The 14,117-nt window shown below is 47.3% G+C and overlaps 5 protein-coding genes across 5 annotated transcripts; 3 read left to right on the top strand and 2 right to left on the bottom strand.

Moving 5' to 3' along the window:
• Window positions 1–503: 503 nt before the first annotated feature.
• Window positions 504–1,439, top strand: GIQ15_03274 (uncharacterized protein; the record flags this gene model as incomplete). The annotated part of the gene is made up of 3 exons (XM_033550691.1): window positions 504–720; window positions 802–969; window positions 1,030–1,439. 3 exons carry the CDS (start codon window positions 504–506, stop codon window positions 1,437–1,439), a joined length of 795 nt encoding a protein of 264 aa, XP_033407852.1.
• Window positions 1,440–2,142: 703 nt separating this feature from the next.
• GIQ15_03273 (uncharacterized protein) lies at window positions 2,143–3,033 on the top strand (the record flags this gene model as incomplete). Its single annotated transcript, XM_033550690.1, has 4 exons — window positions 2,143–2,223; window positions 2,366–2,512; window positions 2,570–2,766; window positions 2,844–3,033. The coding sequence occupies 4 exons, from the start codon at window positions 2,143–2,145 to the stop codon at window positions 3,031–3,033; spliced, it is 615 nt and encodes a 204-aa protein (XP_033407851.1).
• A 1,421-nt stretch (window positions 3,034–4,454) lies between these two features.
• Window positions 4,455–6,752, top strand: GIQ15_03272 (uncharacterized protein; the record flags this gene model as incomplete). The annotated part of the gene is made up of 8 exons (XM_033550689.1): window positions 4,455–4,907; window positions 4,974–5,133; window positions 5,190–5,259; window positions 5,323–5,355; window positions 5,414–5,568; window positions 5,625–5,763; window positions 5,823–6,079; window positions 6,130–6,752. The coding sequence occupies 8 exons, from the start codon at window positions 4,455–4,457 to the stop codon at window positions 6,750–6,752; spliced, it is 1,890 nt and encodes a 629-aa protein (XP_033407850.1).
• A 407-nt stretch (window positions 6,753–7,159) lies between these two features.
• On the bottom strand, window positions 7,160–12,035 carry GIQ15_03271 (multidrug resistance-associated protein 13; the record flags this gene model as incomplete). Its single annotated transcript, XM_033550688.1, has 4 exons — window positions 7,160–8,992; window positions 9,064–11,345; window positions 11,499–11,571; window positions 11,676–12,035. The coding sequence occupies 4 exons, from the start codon at window positions 12,033–12,035 to the stop codon at window positions 7,160–7,162; spliced, it is 4,548 nt and encodes a 1,515-aa protein (XP_033407849.1).
• A 1,050-nt stretch (window positions 12,036–13,085) lies between these two features.
• Window positions 13,086–13,859, bottom strand: GIQ15_03270 (PEP phosphonomutase; the record flags this gene model as incomplete). The annotated part of the gene is made up of 1 exon (XM_033550687.1): window positions 13,086–13,859. One exon carries the CDS (start codon window positions 13,857–13,859, stop codon window positions 13,086–13,088), a length of 774 nt encoding a protein of 257 aa, XP_033407848.1.
• Between the last annotated feature and the right edge of the window lie 258 nt (window positions 13,860–14,117).

The raw sequence follows: 14,117 nt of genomic DNA, 5'->3' as shown, positions 1-14,117 counted from the left end.
GAGAGGGCGGAAGTCGAGCTACGCTCAACTATGGTAGTGAACGGGTCGTGCAACGGAGAGCCGTGGCTTCGTGATAGATCATGTCAGGGTGACCTGTTTTTAACAATCAGCACAGGCAGAGCGTGACGGGGCCGTGTGATGTCTGGAGCGTACTCCGTACCAGCTAGGGTCTTCTCTCCCTGGTGCGCGCAGGTTTTGTGCTGGGACTGAGTCTTTGTCCCACCGTCGCTTCAAAAGACCCTATCCCCCAATATATGTCCCAAAGCGGCGAAGTTAGGACCTGCCAAGCTTCCGCGGCTCTCGGTAAATCCGACGCGCTTAGGGCAAAACCTTATGATCACGTGGTAAGTTTTATGGCGCTTGCCGCGAGTTTGAAAGCACGAACTTGAGGAGAGCGATCGATGCTTGCGCCAGTTGCTGCTGCCATTGGGGATATATCTCTATGCGTTTGACATGATATAGCCTCGACAAGCTGGAGATTCGCCCTATTCATCTGTCGAAATATGTTTTGTCTGCGGTCTGGCCACCGGTTGAGCTTCCGGCTGGGTTCCTGGATCCAACGGGACATCACCACCAGAATACCGATACGCCAGAAGGCCACAGAAGCCCTGCCTAACGCATCAGGCCCATATAAGAGATTGCCCACTGGTTCTCAGAATGGCCCGCTGCGTGCGCCGCTTCGATATCCGCAGGCAAAGAGCCAACCAGGTCAAGGACGGGGTCCGTATTCCAGCTCATCCAGAGATAGCAGAGATATCAGAGACACCTATAAGCTGACTCCTTTTTTTTTCGCTATCTTAGTTGTTCGCGCCAAACCGAAACAGATAGTGATATACCATGCGGGGACAGGGAAAATCGCATTTATCGGCATGATGCGAGTCACCACTATTCTCCTCTTCGTCGTTTCATGTTCGGTGGTTGCTCCTGCGTTTTATGCAGCAGACTTCCCGTGGTATATTGCGCCCGCAAGTAAGCATATCTTTCCCCGTGGTATCAGTGGCCTAGTTACTGACCGTCTATCTTATATAGTTGTTATTGGCGGAGCTATTCCTATGCTGTTCGTCTCGTTTACGACCGCACCTTTCGTGAATCAAGTTTACCTTTCGTTACCCGCCTTTACCCAACAATCCAAAGAACATCTGCGAACATACTTGAACAAGATTCCACGCACTGCAACATTGAATATTGAGACTATGAAGTTCAACTTCTATCCAAAGCGAACACTTGTGTCGATAGCTGACTTGGCCCCTCGGAAGTCGAAGCTTCGGCCTGTGAGCCTAATGAACATAAACCCACAACCTAGGCCTTGGTGGAAAGGAAAGGACCAGGTGCTCTTTTTCGCGCCTGAGAAGAGCCGGCCTGCAAAGTCTACTTCGAGGTTTCTCCCTGAGGCGTGGGAGAAGGTCTTTGCCCAAATTAAGAATAACCGGGCTCCGTGACGGAGCAGTTATGGAAACTTTTTGATATCCTTCGAACTATATGACATGACCATTTAGAATCTTCCTTTTTATGTTGCTTCTTATATAATACCATTACACTAGAAAAGGATCCATTTTCTTTTCTTTTCAACTTCTGTCTTCTCGTTTCTCAACTCTCCCCTTATTCTTTTCTTCTACCTTTCATATACTATTGTATTAGAAAAGACCTTCTCTTTAGAATCGAACCAGCCTATGTCACTGCGATTAGCACCCAGACAGCTTGCAGTGCCTCTCCAATACAGCCAGGGAGCTGAAGATAAGTGGCATTGATACTGGTATGTTAAGGGGATAAAACTACTGCCCGGCTAGCCTTGAACCAGGACAAATCTTATAGGTTATTAACAGCCTTAACAAGTCGGGACTTACCTTTACTAAGTCATGTCCTATTCCAGATTCTTCTTGTTCAAAGTGAGGTCTTCCATAAACTCATTTGAGCTAGACATCTCGGCGAGAAAGTGATGTGTTGTCTATAACAACCACCCAGCTTCACAACTATTTATCTCCTGTTTACCCCCCTTTCCTCTATAAAACCTGTTCTCACGGCCTCCCTGCAACCAACTTCTTTTACAGCTTACAGCCTCCTTACCTCTAACATACAACTTGTTTATTATCAACCATAATAGCTCATCAAGTTCTATCACGCTTCATCTATTTCTCCAGCATCATGGAAGGCCTAACTGCTAGCGAGCAGCGCATCTTCACCCTGGGCATGCTTTGTGCCACAGATGGTCTAACAAGCATCAAGGTAAGCTTGACTTTGTGGTTGTTTTCCTCTATTTGGCCTGGTTTTGGTTCATTTAGAGGTGACTGATCATTTGGTTATCTATACATCTTATTAATCTACACTTCTCATGCAATAACTGACATACTTCCCTACGGTTTAATAGGTCGATTACGACAAGTTGGCCATCCAGGCTGGCCTCAAGAACGCCGCCTGTGCATTGGTTCTGTTCAATAAGTCGAAGCGCAAAATCTTGCAGGGCATCGCTGAAAACGCTTCCGGTGCCGCTGGCAACAAGACTCCAAACAAGAAGGTATATAACTTTTGACATCCAGTATACGCATTATCTATCTTCTAACATTCTAAGCAGGCTGCGACTGGTGACAAAGTCACTAAACCCCCTAAATCCCGCGCAAAGGGCAAGGCCACCACCAATGAAGGAGACACTGAAGAATCCAATGTCGATGCCGTCGACACCACACCCGTCAAGGCAGCCAAACCCAAAGGAGCTAGAGCCAACGGACGCGCAAAGGGTGCAGCTAAGGTGAAACGTGATCCTGAGAACGAGTGAGTAATATTTCCCATAGTGGTCACCGCATCAGGTGTGATATAAATCTCCAAGACCCTTTCTAAGAAGAGAATAGGATCATATCCATCAAACACGAGGCAGAAATCAAAACCGAGCCTTTCACCGAGGACTTCGCAAAAGGTATTATTGACGGCACATTCTATCCTTGTACGGGTGAAAAGCTAAACAACCTTTGGGTGGCAGGTACCGGGCCTACCGCTTTTGGAACCCCCTTTGACTCTTCTGAACTAGATGACAGCATCTAGATGGAAATGCATTGAATAGCCTGGAGGTTCAGTGACCGTTTCCCGCTACTGGGAAGAATCTCTATGGCTTAATATGCTGCCATGACATTGGAGAAGGATTTTTGTTTTCCTGGATTAATATTGGCTTGCATGGCTCGGATAAGAATTGAGGATATTGACGAACTGGAATATATCCTGCATCGAGTGTATCTTGTCATGATTTTCTGGAGTCTCGACTTGTTTATCGACCCTTCGGCACGTTACTATACGGCCAGATGTTTTTCTTTATCACCTAAGCTCTGGAGGACTTAGTTACTTTAGTTTCCAAAAGAAAATAGAAGGGGTTTTTTTATCAATATGACCCTCCACATACCCTCAAGCTTATTCTTAGACTTGCCGTCAGCTTAGTACTGCATGCATAAAGACTTTAACCATACAGTTCTTCACAAGTTAAAATGCTATTACTATCTATACCATGATTAAGTTAGCGGTTACTATAAGGTAGATTGCTATATTTGGAGTATCGAGGAGTATCATACACGACCCATTTCTCCGTGCCTTATTATCGAGATCTCCCCACTGAGGGTAGTATCTTGTCTGGCAACTGATTCATTTCGAACGATACACGGACTCTAGGATGTCCAGATACTTTTAACCGTCCCGAGGTTCATAACTCTCAAAGGCTAATATATTTAGTTACTTTCTTCACCCAATCAAGCATCCGCCATTGTAAACAACGTTACGTCCACCACGCTTATTCCACCTGCCGATCTCCAACAAGCCGCGGGCTATTTCTGTTCGGCCAAAGAGCAAAGAGCGTAAATTAATATCTGGAGTCCAGTGGAGTTACGCCAACCCACGTGCAGATACAAGGGAGCGTCATTGAATTTCGTCCTTAAGCGACGTTGAGACGAAGCTTGAATATACGAACTGATGGAGTTGGTCCGGGAGATTTGAGAGAGGCCCTCGAGATGCATTCTGGGGCAGCCTCGTCTTCCCAGCCGATCACCAGTCTGGAATACGGAATACGGAGGATGAAGCCACTCGAGCAGAGACCGCTACCGCTGCTTAGAGTGTTCTGATGCTACTTCACTGCTTCCGAGCAGGGATGAGCTCCCCGTCTGCGGGCCTCCAAGTTAGCCTTACCATTTCACCCTCGCGGAGTTACAATTCCCTGCCAGCCCCGGGGCTCGGTGCTTCCCGCGGCGATGCAAATACCCATGCTACACATGCACAGCTACGGCATCTTCATTCGCCTGCCAGTACGCTGTGGGACATGGTAAGTCTGGACCTTGATGGCGAGGTGGAGAGCTTGACCTCGTGAAATTGAAATGGCGAGATTGCTGGAAATGGCCAAACGAGGGTGTCGTTTCTATAAAGGTACCGCGATGCCCCAGAGGTCGTTCATCTTCTGCCAGTTCAATTCAGCCTGGTAAGTGACGATGTTGTATTCTCTCGCTCTTCTGGCGCTCTCCGCCGCCACGGCTACTGCATCCTATGCGGGCAACCTGAACTACCGCAGTCCTTCCCTGCACCATCCTTCCCTAGGTATCTCTGTGCCCAAGGTTGCGAAGAGAAGCGACCCGTCCGCCGGATTCACCGCAGACGGATTGAACTTCACTCACGGCGTTGCGTCTGGAGATCCCTACGCCAACTCCGTTATCCTGTGGACTAGATGCTCCCCGCATTTCGATGATGTCAATGACAACAGCACCGTCTCCGGTGACGTGCCACTTTACAGCCCTGTCCCAATCCAAAAGGATACCGATGAACATAAGCCTATCTCCAAGGCTCCTGTTTGCCTGACCTACAAGGTTGCCAAAGACAACAAGTTTAAGCAGGTTGTTGAGAAAGGAACTGTCTACACTAGCTCCGATGTCGACTACACTGTCAAGGTATGTATCTTATGCATCTTAATGGGCATAAAGTTGGACAGATACTCAACATGCGAGAAATGATAGGTTGAAGCCACGAAGTTGAAGCCATTCACCACCTACTACTACCAATTCTATGTTTGCAACTCGGACAAGAAGAGTCCAATTGGACGTACCAAAACCGCGCCAGCTGAGCACGACTTGGTCAAGGATATCTCCCTTGCCGTGTACTCTTGCAGCAATTTCCGTATGTTTAATGGTTTTCTCGAAAAGTGAAAGGTCTGACTGCTAACATTATAATAGCATTCGGCTTTTTCAATGCATACGGAAATCCCGTAAGAAAGGACTCGGTCGACTATGTCCTTCATCTAGGGTATGCACCATTTGATATAGCAATGACTTTTCAGAGAAACATGCTTACTTTATTTCCATGAAGTGACTACATTTACGAATATGAGGATGGTCACTAGTAAGCTTATCTTAACCTTACATGGTTAGGTTCCTGTTTACTAAAGGCTTTATTACAGTGGTTCTGGCAAGGACATTGGACGAGTACCCTTGCCCAATCGTGATATCATCACCCTTTATGATTACCGCAAGCGCCATGCTACCTACAGAACCGATTTGGACTTGCTTGCCAGTCATCAGAATTTCCCCTGGATCCCAGTCTGGGATGACCACGGTATGATCCATAAAGAAAAGCCATTTTGCACCCGCTTGACTCTAACAACTCTATAGAGGTCGCTGATAACACCTACCGTGATGGATCATCAAAGCTTAACAACACCGAGCAATCGTTCATTGCCGATGGTGGAATCAGCACCGATCAGAGAAAGATGAACGCTGTTCGCGCTTACTTCGAATGGATGCCAATCAGGTTTGTCATTTGTCCTTGTCCTTGTATTCGTTACCCCTTAATAACATGTGAATATCTAGACAAGTCGAGATGGACGACAACCTTCGTATCTGGCGTAACTTCCAGCTTGGCTCCCTTCTTGACGTCCTCATGCTCGATACCCGTGTCTATGATCGTTCAATCACAGATCTATACTGGAACACCGATTACATTGCCAAGATTCGGGGTGACGCCAGCCGTACTTTGATGGGCTCCCGTCAAGAGAACTGGTTCTACCGAAACCTCATTGAGTCCGCAGAGCGAGGTGCTAAGTGGCGTGTCATCGGAAGTCAGATCGGTACGTATACTATCCGCATATCGTCTGTGGCCCCAACTAATTTCATATAGTGTTCTCTCACATCAACGAATCTGCTGCGTTCGGTGCTCACCGCAACCTTAACAATGACGCTTGGAGCGGTTATCAAGCAAACAGAAACCGCACCTTCAAGACTCTTTATGACCACAATATCCCAAACAACATCATGATTGCCGGTGACAGTCACGCCAACTGGGTCAGCGATCTTGTCTGGCTGGACGAGAAGCCATATGACCCCAAGACCGGCGAGGGTGCTATTGGCGTTGAGTTCGCCGGTTCAGCAATTTCCTCTCCATCCCCCGCTGGTGCCAAAATCAGCATCAAGGATTCCATTGAGAAATCAAAGCTTCTCGCAACCACCAACAAAGTCCTGCAATGGTCTGAGCTGTATTACCGTGGCTACTTCGAGCTCCACTTTAACGAGAAGGAAGTGCAGGCCCGATACTTCGGAACTCCCCATATCCGTAACCGAAATGCGGATGAGATCTCCCTGGCCAACTTCACGGTAAAGGCTGGAGCTAACCGTCTAGACCGAGGAAAGGTTGGTGTCCCTGGTGGCGGTATTGTCGAGAACGGATGGCTCAAGGGTGGAAAGGTGGTGCAAACCAACCTGACCAACAACACTGAGAGTGGAATGTGGCACATCAGCAAGTAATGACACGACGACCCTACATGAATTAAATAATGTATATAGTTTGAGTTCTTTATATAAACAGTATCCCTGAAGGCTAGGATTAAAACTGGATCAAGTTACTTTATTGAGGTTGTCATCATCTGCAACTTTTAATTTAAATAGCCCCCTAAAATGGTAGCAATCGAAATCAAGCGTAGGTGTACTATAACGAAGATAGCCAAGAGAACAGAGGCACAATGAAAAGATATGTTATATTATTTTGTCCAAAATAACGCCGGCATTTGAATAATTCTGAATAACGAGCAAATAGAGATATATCCTAATGTCAGCCCAAACGCTGGCCACGATTTTGTCTTTATAATTATTAATTTAACCCCCGACCTTTTCCATCAAAACCTGGGAAAGGTAAAAGTATTGTCAACCGCACTTTAGTTCAAAATAATATTCTCCAAAGTCTCTCTCTCTCCGCTATTTTCCACCAACCCTTTGAACACACCATTTTCGATACTCATCAATTCCTTCGGTTCGCCGAACTCCACGGCCTTTCCAGCATCCAAAACCAGAATACGATCAAAGTCTGCAATAGTACTTAAGCGATGGGCAATGACGAGTAACGTAGTTGAGTTACGACCAAACTCGGAGCGGATTGATTGCTGGATAAGGGCATCCGTGTCCATATCGACGGCGGAGGTGGCCTCGTCGAGAACCATGATCTTTGGGCGAGACACAATGGCTCGTGCTAGGCATAGTAATTGGCGTTGACCTTGAGAAAGGTTAAGGCCACCTTCCGATATGTTTGAATTTAAACTCTTGAAGATATTGGTGTTTATGCCGCCTTTGCTCGCCATGGTGCTGCTTGCAGAATCGGTTCCAACTGCAGTCGGGGTACTCGAGCCTGATTCCTCTGATACCACAGGTGCATTGGCAACGGAAGAGGATGAAGAGATCTGGTCTGCGGATGGAACTAAATGAACACGTTCTAAGGCATTCTGGAGCTCAGAGTCGGAATATTCGTTGAACGGATCTAAGTTTGAGCGAATGGTTCCTGAAAATAGAACTGGGTCCTGTGGTATAATGGCAAGGCGGCTTCGGAGATGTGCCAATTTGATCTTTGAAACATCAATACCATCTATATGAATAGATCCTGATCGGGCCTCTAAGAAACGAAACAGTGCTAGGGTTAGAGATGACTTGCCCGCCCCAGTCCTACCAACCACGCCAACCCGCTGATTCTTCTCGACGGTAAAAGATAGTCCTTTCAAAACGGGGGGTAGTTCTGGAGCATAGCTAACAACAAGGTCTGATACCTCAAGGTGACCTTCCGTTGGCCATCCAGCAGGTGCATCCAAGCCTTCCTGGTTTTCGATCTCAAGGTTGGAATACTCGAATACTCTCTCCGCTGCATTCATCTCCAACTCGACGTTGGCATATTTGCGTAGCGTCCAGGTTACTGCAGCGGTATACTGCAGAGCAAAGCTAAGAGCAAATCCAGCAAGAGAGGCATCAATTCCTTTAAGGGATACAATGAAGGCTGCGGTAGCAGTGGCAAAAATAGCCCCGATGGCACTCATGCGGAAACCAAGCCATCTGTTAAATAGCCACAGGTTCCAATAAGCCTTCGCGTGGCAGTCAATTTTTCCGTACATGCGTTCGACGTAAGCTTGCCCTTTACCGAAGGCACGGATTGTGCCGAGCCCTATTAGCGCAGACCCGAATTGCTCGAATATTGGACTTTTGGCGTTACTCTCCAGACGTTTGATCTCACGAGCACCCTGAAGGAAGCGATTTGAGTAGTAGAAGCATATCAACAGCAAGGTTGACGCAAAGATTATTAGCATGGGCGAAACGAGGACACCGGCGGCTATAATGCCAAGTATCTGTAAGACGTTGTATAGCAGACTTGAAAAGTCATACGGAAGTCGAGAGTCGATCTGGTTGAAATCTGCAGTAAACCGGTTCAAGATTCTACCAACAGGGACGGTATCGAGCCAGCGTAAAGGAGTTCGAAGGATAGTATACGTGAGCTTTCGGAATAGGTTTCGTGATGCTCGAATTGCAGCCCATAGGAAAGTGGCGTATCTGAGGGTCCCAATCACGCACGATAGAATAGATAAGGCAACATAGATTCCAAGATAATACCATAGTGTATCCGAGGAGGGTGCTTTGGGGGTTGATACGTGGTTGACGACGTGAAACATAATATCTAGTTTTTGCTCAGGGGTATTTTGGGTAGACCTCGTCCAAATACTAATCCACCACGACTATATTAAATTGAACAACGTAAGCATAAGCGTATAAAGAAGAATTGTTGAGAACGTGGGGAAAAACTTACACGGAAGACCGCCAAAGCCGAATAGAGGACAAAAAAGAACATTACCATTGCCCAGTAGGGCAACCCTCCTCCACTTTGGAGATATTTCAAGTAGTTCTCTAGTTTAACAGCACCAACCTCACGGCCCTCTGCCTGCTGAAATTTTTTCGGAGGTTCCTTCTTCTGACCCTGCACACCAGCAGAGTCTACTTGTGTGGTTGGCTTTAGGGGGGCCTTGGGTTGGACCTGATTGGAAGCTTTACTCGTCTCTACTTCATCTGCTTCTTCAGCAAGAATTTCGCTGAGTTTCCCTGTTCGTTGTAGCTCGGCCAAAGACCCAGCGTATTTGATTACACCATGCTCGAGGTGGACAGCGTAATCTGCTTGTGGTAGACAGAGGCCAACATGGTGGGTAACAAGGATTCTAGTCCTCCCTTGACATAGTTCTCCGGTTAGAGCATGGATGTGCAAATGCCGTCCAGTATGCGCATCGAGAGCACTAAATATGTCGTCCATAATCAGAATTCCAGCACGAGAGTATAACGCTCGTGCAAACGATATTCTCCATTTTTGGCCACCGCTTAGGTTGATTCCGTTTGCGCCTATGTCCGTAAGTTCGCCATCAGGAAGCATTTCAAAATCTTTCTCTAGCGCGCAAGCAAATATAACCTTTCCATATCTCTCCTCGTCAAGAGGAAGTCCGAATAATATATTATCTTTGATAGAGGCGTTTTCAATCCATGGTACTTGGGCCACGAACGCAATAGCCGAGTCGATTATCCAGTTCGCCTTTGTAGCCTTATCATCAAATCTCTCTTCAACTGGTGGCGCTACGGGTGCACGAATAGTCCCGTCGATGATGTCAGCTTCACCGAGGATGGCTGCAAGAAGCAGACTCTTTCCAGAGCCTGTCTTACCAGAGATAATGCTTAGTGCTTTGGAAGGAAAATCGAGAGCTAGGTCCTGCAGCATGAACCTTTCGCTACCATCATCTAGCTCTTCGGCAGGCCACGCCACAGTCGCTTTTTCAAAAGAGATATAGTCTCCGGGTATAGTCGTCTGGACCCTTTCTGCAGATTCGAGATATTTCCCAATACGGCCTGTGCTGACGAATGCCTCAATGAAATCGGCGATCAATTCTGGTAAAACTGCCAGGGAAAATTCCATGGATGTGAATACAGAGATTGTTGTGAAGGCCACAGATGCGGAAAGCGCGCCGTATAATAAAGTGTATACTCCTAGGGAGACAGCAGAAAGCATGACAGGCCCGATAATCCAGATAGTTATCAGGAGGATATCGTATATGAAGGCTTGCCACTGTGCCTTTAGCTCGGCTTCCCTGACGTCAAATATCTTTTGTTCCCACTGGTGCTCTATGGCAGAAAATTTGATTTGGCGAATACCTTGAAGTGCCTCCGAAATCACTCCCATTTTCCGGTCACGGTGTTTCATCAGCGCCTTTTGCGAAATGGTATATTTCCCGGCCGTGTATATGTTTAGGGGTGTTATAAGCAACGATACAAGTAGCCCGGAGCATAGAGCTTTCCAGCCTATCAAGTTGCTGAGGAATATAACGGTGATGGTAACTTTGACAATAATGAGGATGACAAAACAATTGTAGGCTGCGAAGTCCGCAACTCGATTAGCGTCCACTGCAACATGGTTGATGGTGGCTTGTCTTGTCTTTTTCGCATCTTCGTCGTCATCTGGCATTGCACTACTTCCCGGCTCAGCTGTCTCGTCAGCCTTTTGTGCACCTTTGACATCCTTCCGTCTCATCGACTTCGCGAAAACCACAGCGGAAAGCTGTTCATAAACTGGAATACCCAGTTGGTATTGAGATAGCCAAAATAACCAAGACTCAATCGTTGACGCAAGAAGGGTAGAGCCACCAAGTGCAAACACCCAGATCCAAGCCTCCACAGGATCCCACAAATTGGTGCCGCGCTGCTCAAGAGAACGTAGAATTTTAAGTAGGCAGTACTGTGGGACAAAGCTCAAGGATGCTGAACAGGTAACCAAGAAGGCCTGGGACATCAGCGGGAAAGCGTAGATTCGAATCAGTGTCCTCCAGAGCTTTTCGCCCTTCTTTCTTGCCTTATCGAAAACCTCCCGCAAGGTACGTGAGCGAGTTGCATGGTCTAGCGCTGGAAGGTCATCAACTTCCAGCCTTCGGTTTTTGATCGCGAATTGAAGTAAAGGGCCGGCCCAAATGAATGAAACACGGCCGAAGAGAGTGCGAGTAAATTGCTGATCCACAAGTTTCCCATCCTTATACACGTCGGGCCGACGAGGGAGCGAGACTGAGGTACAGCAGCTGATAGATGCAGATGCAATTTGAGCCAGAAGAAGGATGCCATGGGATGAACGGAAATACTCCCATCCTTCAATTGATCTGATTGACCATAACTGGCCACAAAGAACGACGAGCAGGAAGCAACAGGACAAGGCTTTACACATGCCCAAGTCATATCTCTTCGTTGAAAACGGCTCTACAGTTAGTGCAGTAGCTTGGGTTAGAAGCATGCCCTAAGATAGGTATCATGTTAGCAATTAAAGCTGATAGTAAAGTGGTGGGATAGGGGCGCTGGGCATGGAAGAATATGATCGAAACATTGCTGTTGTTAGCCTACCCAAATTGCAAAAACAAGCCACTGTGCTAGAACTGGCTGATGGCTGTGGCCGCCGTGGCCATCAGTATCAAGCACTGCAATCACCAAAGATGTCAAAACACCTATCAGTGAAACCAATGCGATCAAGGTCCGCTGGAACCTATCCGAGAATGCTTCGGACGATTCTTCGGTTGCAACACCATCTTGATCATGATATAGTTGGCTTAAAGATTGGTAAAGGTCACTCTTCTTTTTCAGACGGTATCGAGAAATAATGGCCGCAATAGCTGGGAGAGATGCCAGCGCTGTGAGGCAAGTTCCAGCAACTCCAATTGCAAGAGACTTATTTAGCACTACTCTATGTACAGAATAGTATGCCATTGTCGACGAGAAACCTCAGATCTCAATTATCCTGACCTGCTCCCCTTCTCGCTTTTTCTCTCTCGTCTTATTGCTGGGTGTTATATCCCATGTCTCAGACCCCAATTGTTCTCGCAGCGAGGGAAATCCTTGCATCCGGCGTACAGGCGTACACAACCAAAGGTTCTTATATGTCCACGAACGGCCAGAGAGAGGAGAAAGTGAGGAGAAGAAGTTTTTGGAGTCACGAGAACTCCCGGCAAGCGAGCTCATTATAAATCAGGGTCGTATTTACCGTTAGTTGGGAACTGCGTCGAGGTTGGACCAGTGCTTCCAATAGAACGGCCATGCATGGTCCAGCATGGAGCTATTCTCATCCTCCATGAAGTTCAAGGGTCTTGGTTGGCTGGCGCCCCGGATGTGGCTTCGCGAGTCGCAGAATGCCGACTCCTCTCTCCACCTCGTCGCCCAGATATTGACAGTCATAGAGACGGGATATCCCTTCAGCTTCGTCCCTCGACATGGATGTACGGAGTAGATGACTCAGAGACAGGCGCATAATGGCCAACGGGAAGTTGCTTGTCGGAGAGCCGAAGCAGCTAGTGCACGTCTAATCTCGAGGCTGGATATCTGGGCGCCATATAAAAAGCAAATATAGGATATCCATGCTGCAGGATCCAAGGAACTCTTCAGGAGCCTCCATATCTGTCTCCACGGAAGCCTGTACGATATATTTCTCTTATCGAGTGGTTGGCACTCAGCTGAGTATGGATCCCAATGAGGTCAGCCTGTTGCCGGCAGTGCTATTTACCTGTCTACGCCATGGCCTTATATTAGAGGGAGTAAAGCAGTATGGAGTACTGCTTGATTGATCAACTAAAGCTGTGGAAGCGGACTAATTCTAGGATCTTATTCAATCTACCTCGTGAATTTATATCTACTGGTGAAAAAGATCATGATGCAAGCCCAACAATAGCCCAGATAAAGTACCATTGCCTTAAATATCAACTTAACCTCTTAAGGTTGAGTATAGCCTAAATTAACATAACTGATCATCTCCAAGTCATTAATCTACTCGGCTCGCATAGCAGAGTAAGCATCAAGCAGTTTCTTCGACTCCTCTTCAACCGCTCTCATCGCTGCCTTCCACATCCGTGGACCGACGCTGATTCTTGCAATGCCGATATCTGCTAGTTCCTGAACCGTCAGCCCACCAGGGAGCAAGCTAACATTCAACATTCCACCAAATTCCTTTGAAAGCCTCTCAACATCGGCGCGGGACAATCCTCCCCAGACAAACACCGTAGTTGCGCCAGCCTCCAGGAATGCCTTGCCTCTTTTAACGGCGTCTTCAAGGTCTTTGTTTAACAGAACAGCGTCGGTACGAGCATTGATAACAAAGTTGGGAACTCCGGCCTTGGTGGCTGCAGCCTTGGCACGTCGAACGCGCTCGACCGCGACATCGTGTGGGAAGAGGCGTCCAGTCTCGCTGTCCTGGTCTTCCAAGTTACAGCCAGAACCTCCAGCTGCAATGACTGATTCAATGGCTTCTTCAAGGCGCGAGCCGTATCCATCCTGCATATCAACGGAGAGGGGCTTGTTATGTTTAGCTGCGACTGAAGCGATACGACGGACTGCAGCGATGTTTGTTTCGAGGTCAAGATCAGGATCAGCTAGGCCATGGACTTCTGCTACTGCGTAACTGGCTGTTGCTAGAGCAGTGGATGATGGGTTTGATGCCACTATGCGGGCGGTGCATGGATCGTAAACATTGGCGAACACCAGAGGCTTCCCTGGAATATGCAGGTTACGAAGCTGAAGAGCTCTTTCATCTGGAGAAGCCATAGTCGCTGGTATTTGGTGGATAGTTGGTGGATAATTCGTGTTGTGTTGGTAAGAATGTTTTGGAGTGTCTGGATGTAGATTATTGAAGGAGGGCAAGAAGGAGAGGTCAACGGGGTATATATTTATATAGCACGATCAGGCCATATAATCTATCCAACTCCGAAGCGGGGCAATTGACTACCCGTGGGATATTCACCTTTGTATTTGTAAGTGGTTACGAGCACCAAAGAAAGCTATATTGATCGTCGTATTTTAGCA

Source organism: Arthroderma uncinatum (assembly GCF_011692745.1).
Source record: "Arthroderma uncinatum strain CBS 119779 chromosome Unknown scaffold2, whole genome shotgun sequence".
Taxonomy (NCBI): Eukaryota; Fungi; Ascomycota; class Eurotiomycetes; order Onygenales; family Arthrodermataceae; genus Arthroderma; species Arthroderma uncinatum.
The sequence above is the reverse complement of the archived record's forward strand: the minus strand, read 5'-3'. Positions and strand labels throughout refer to the sequence as shown.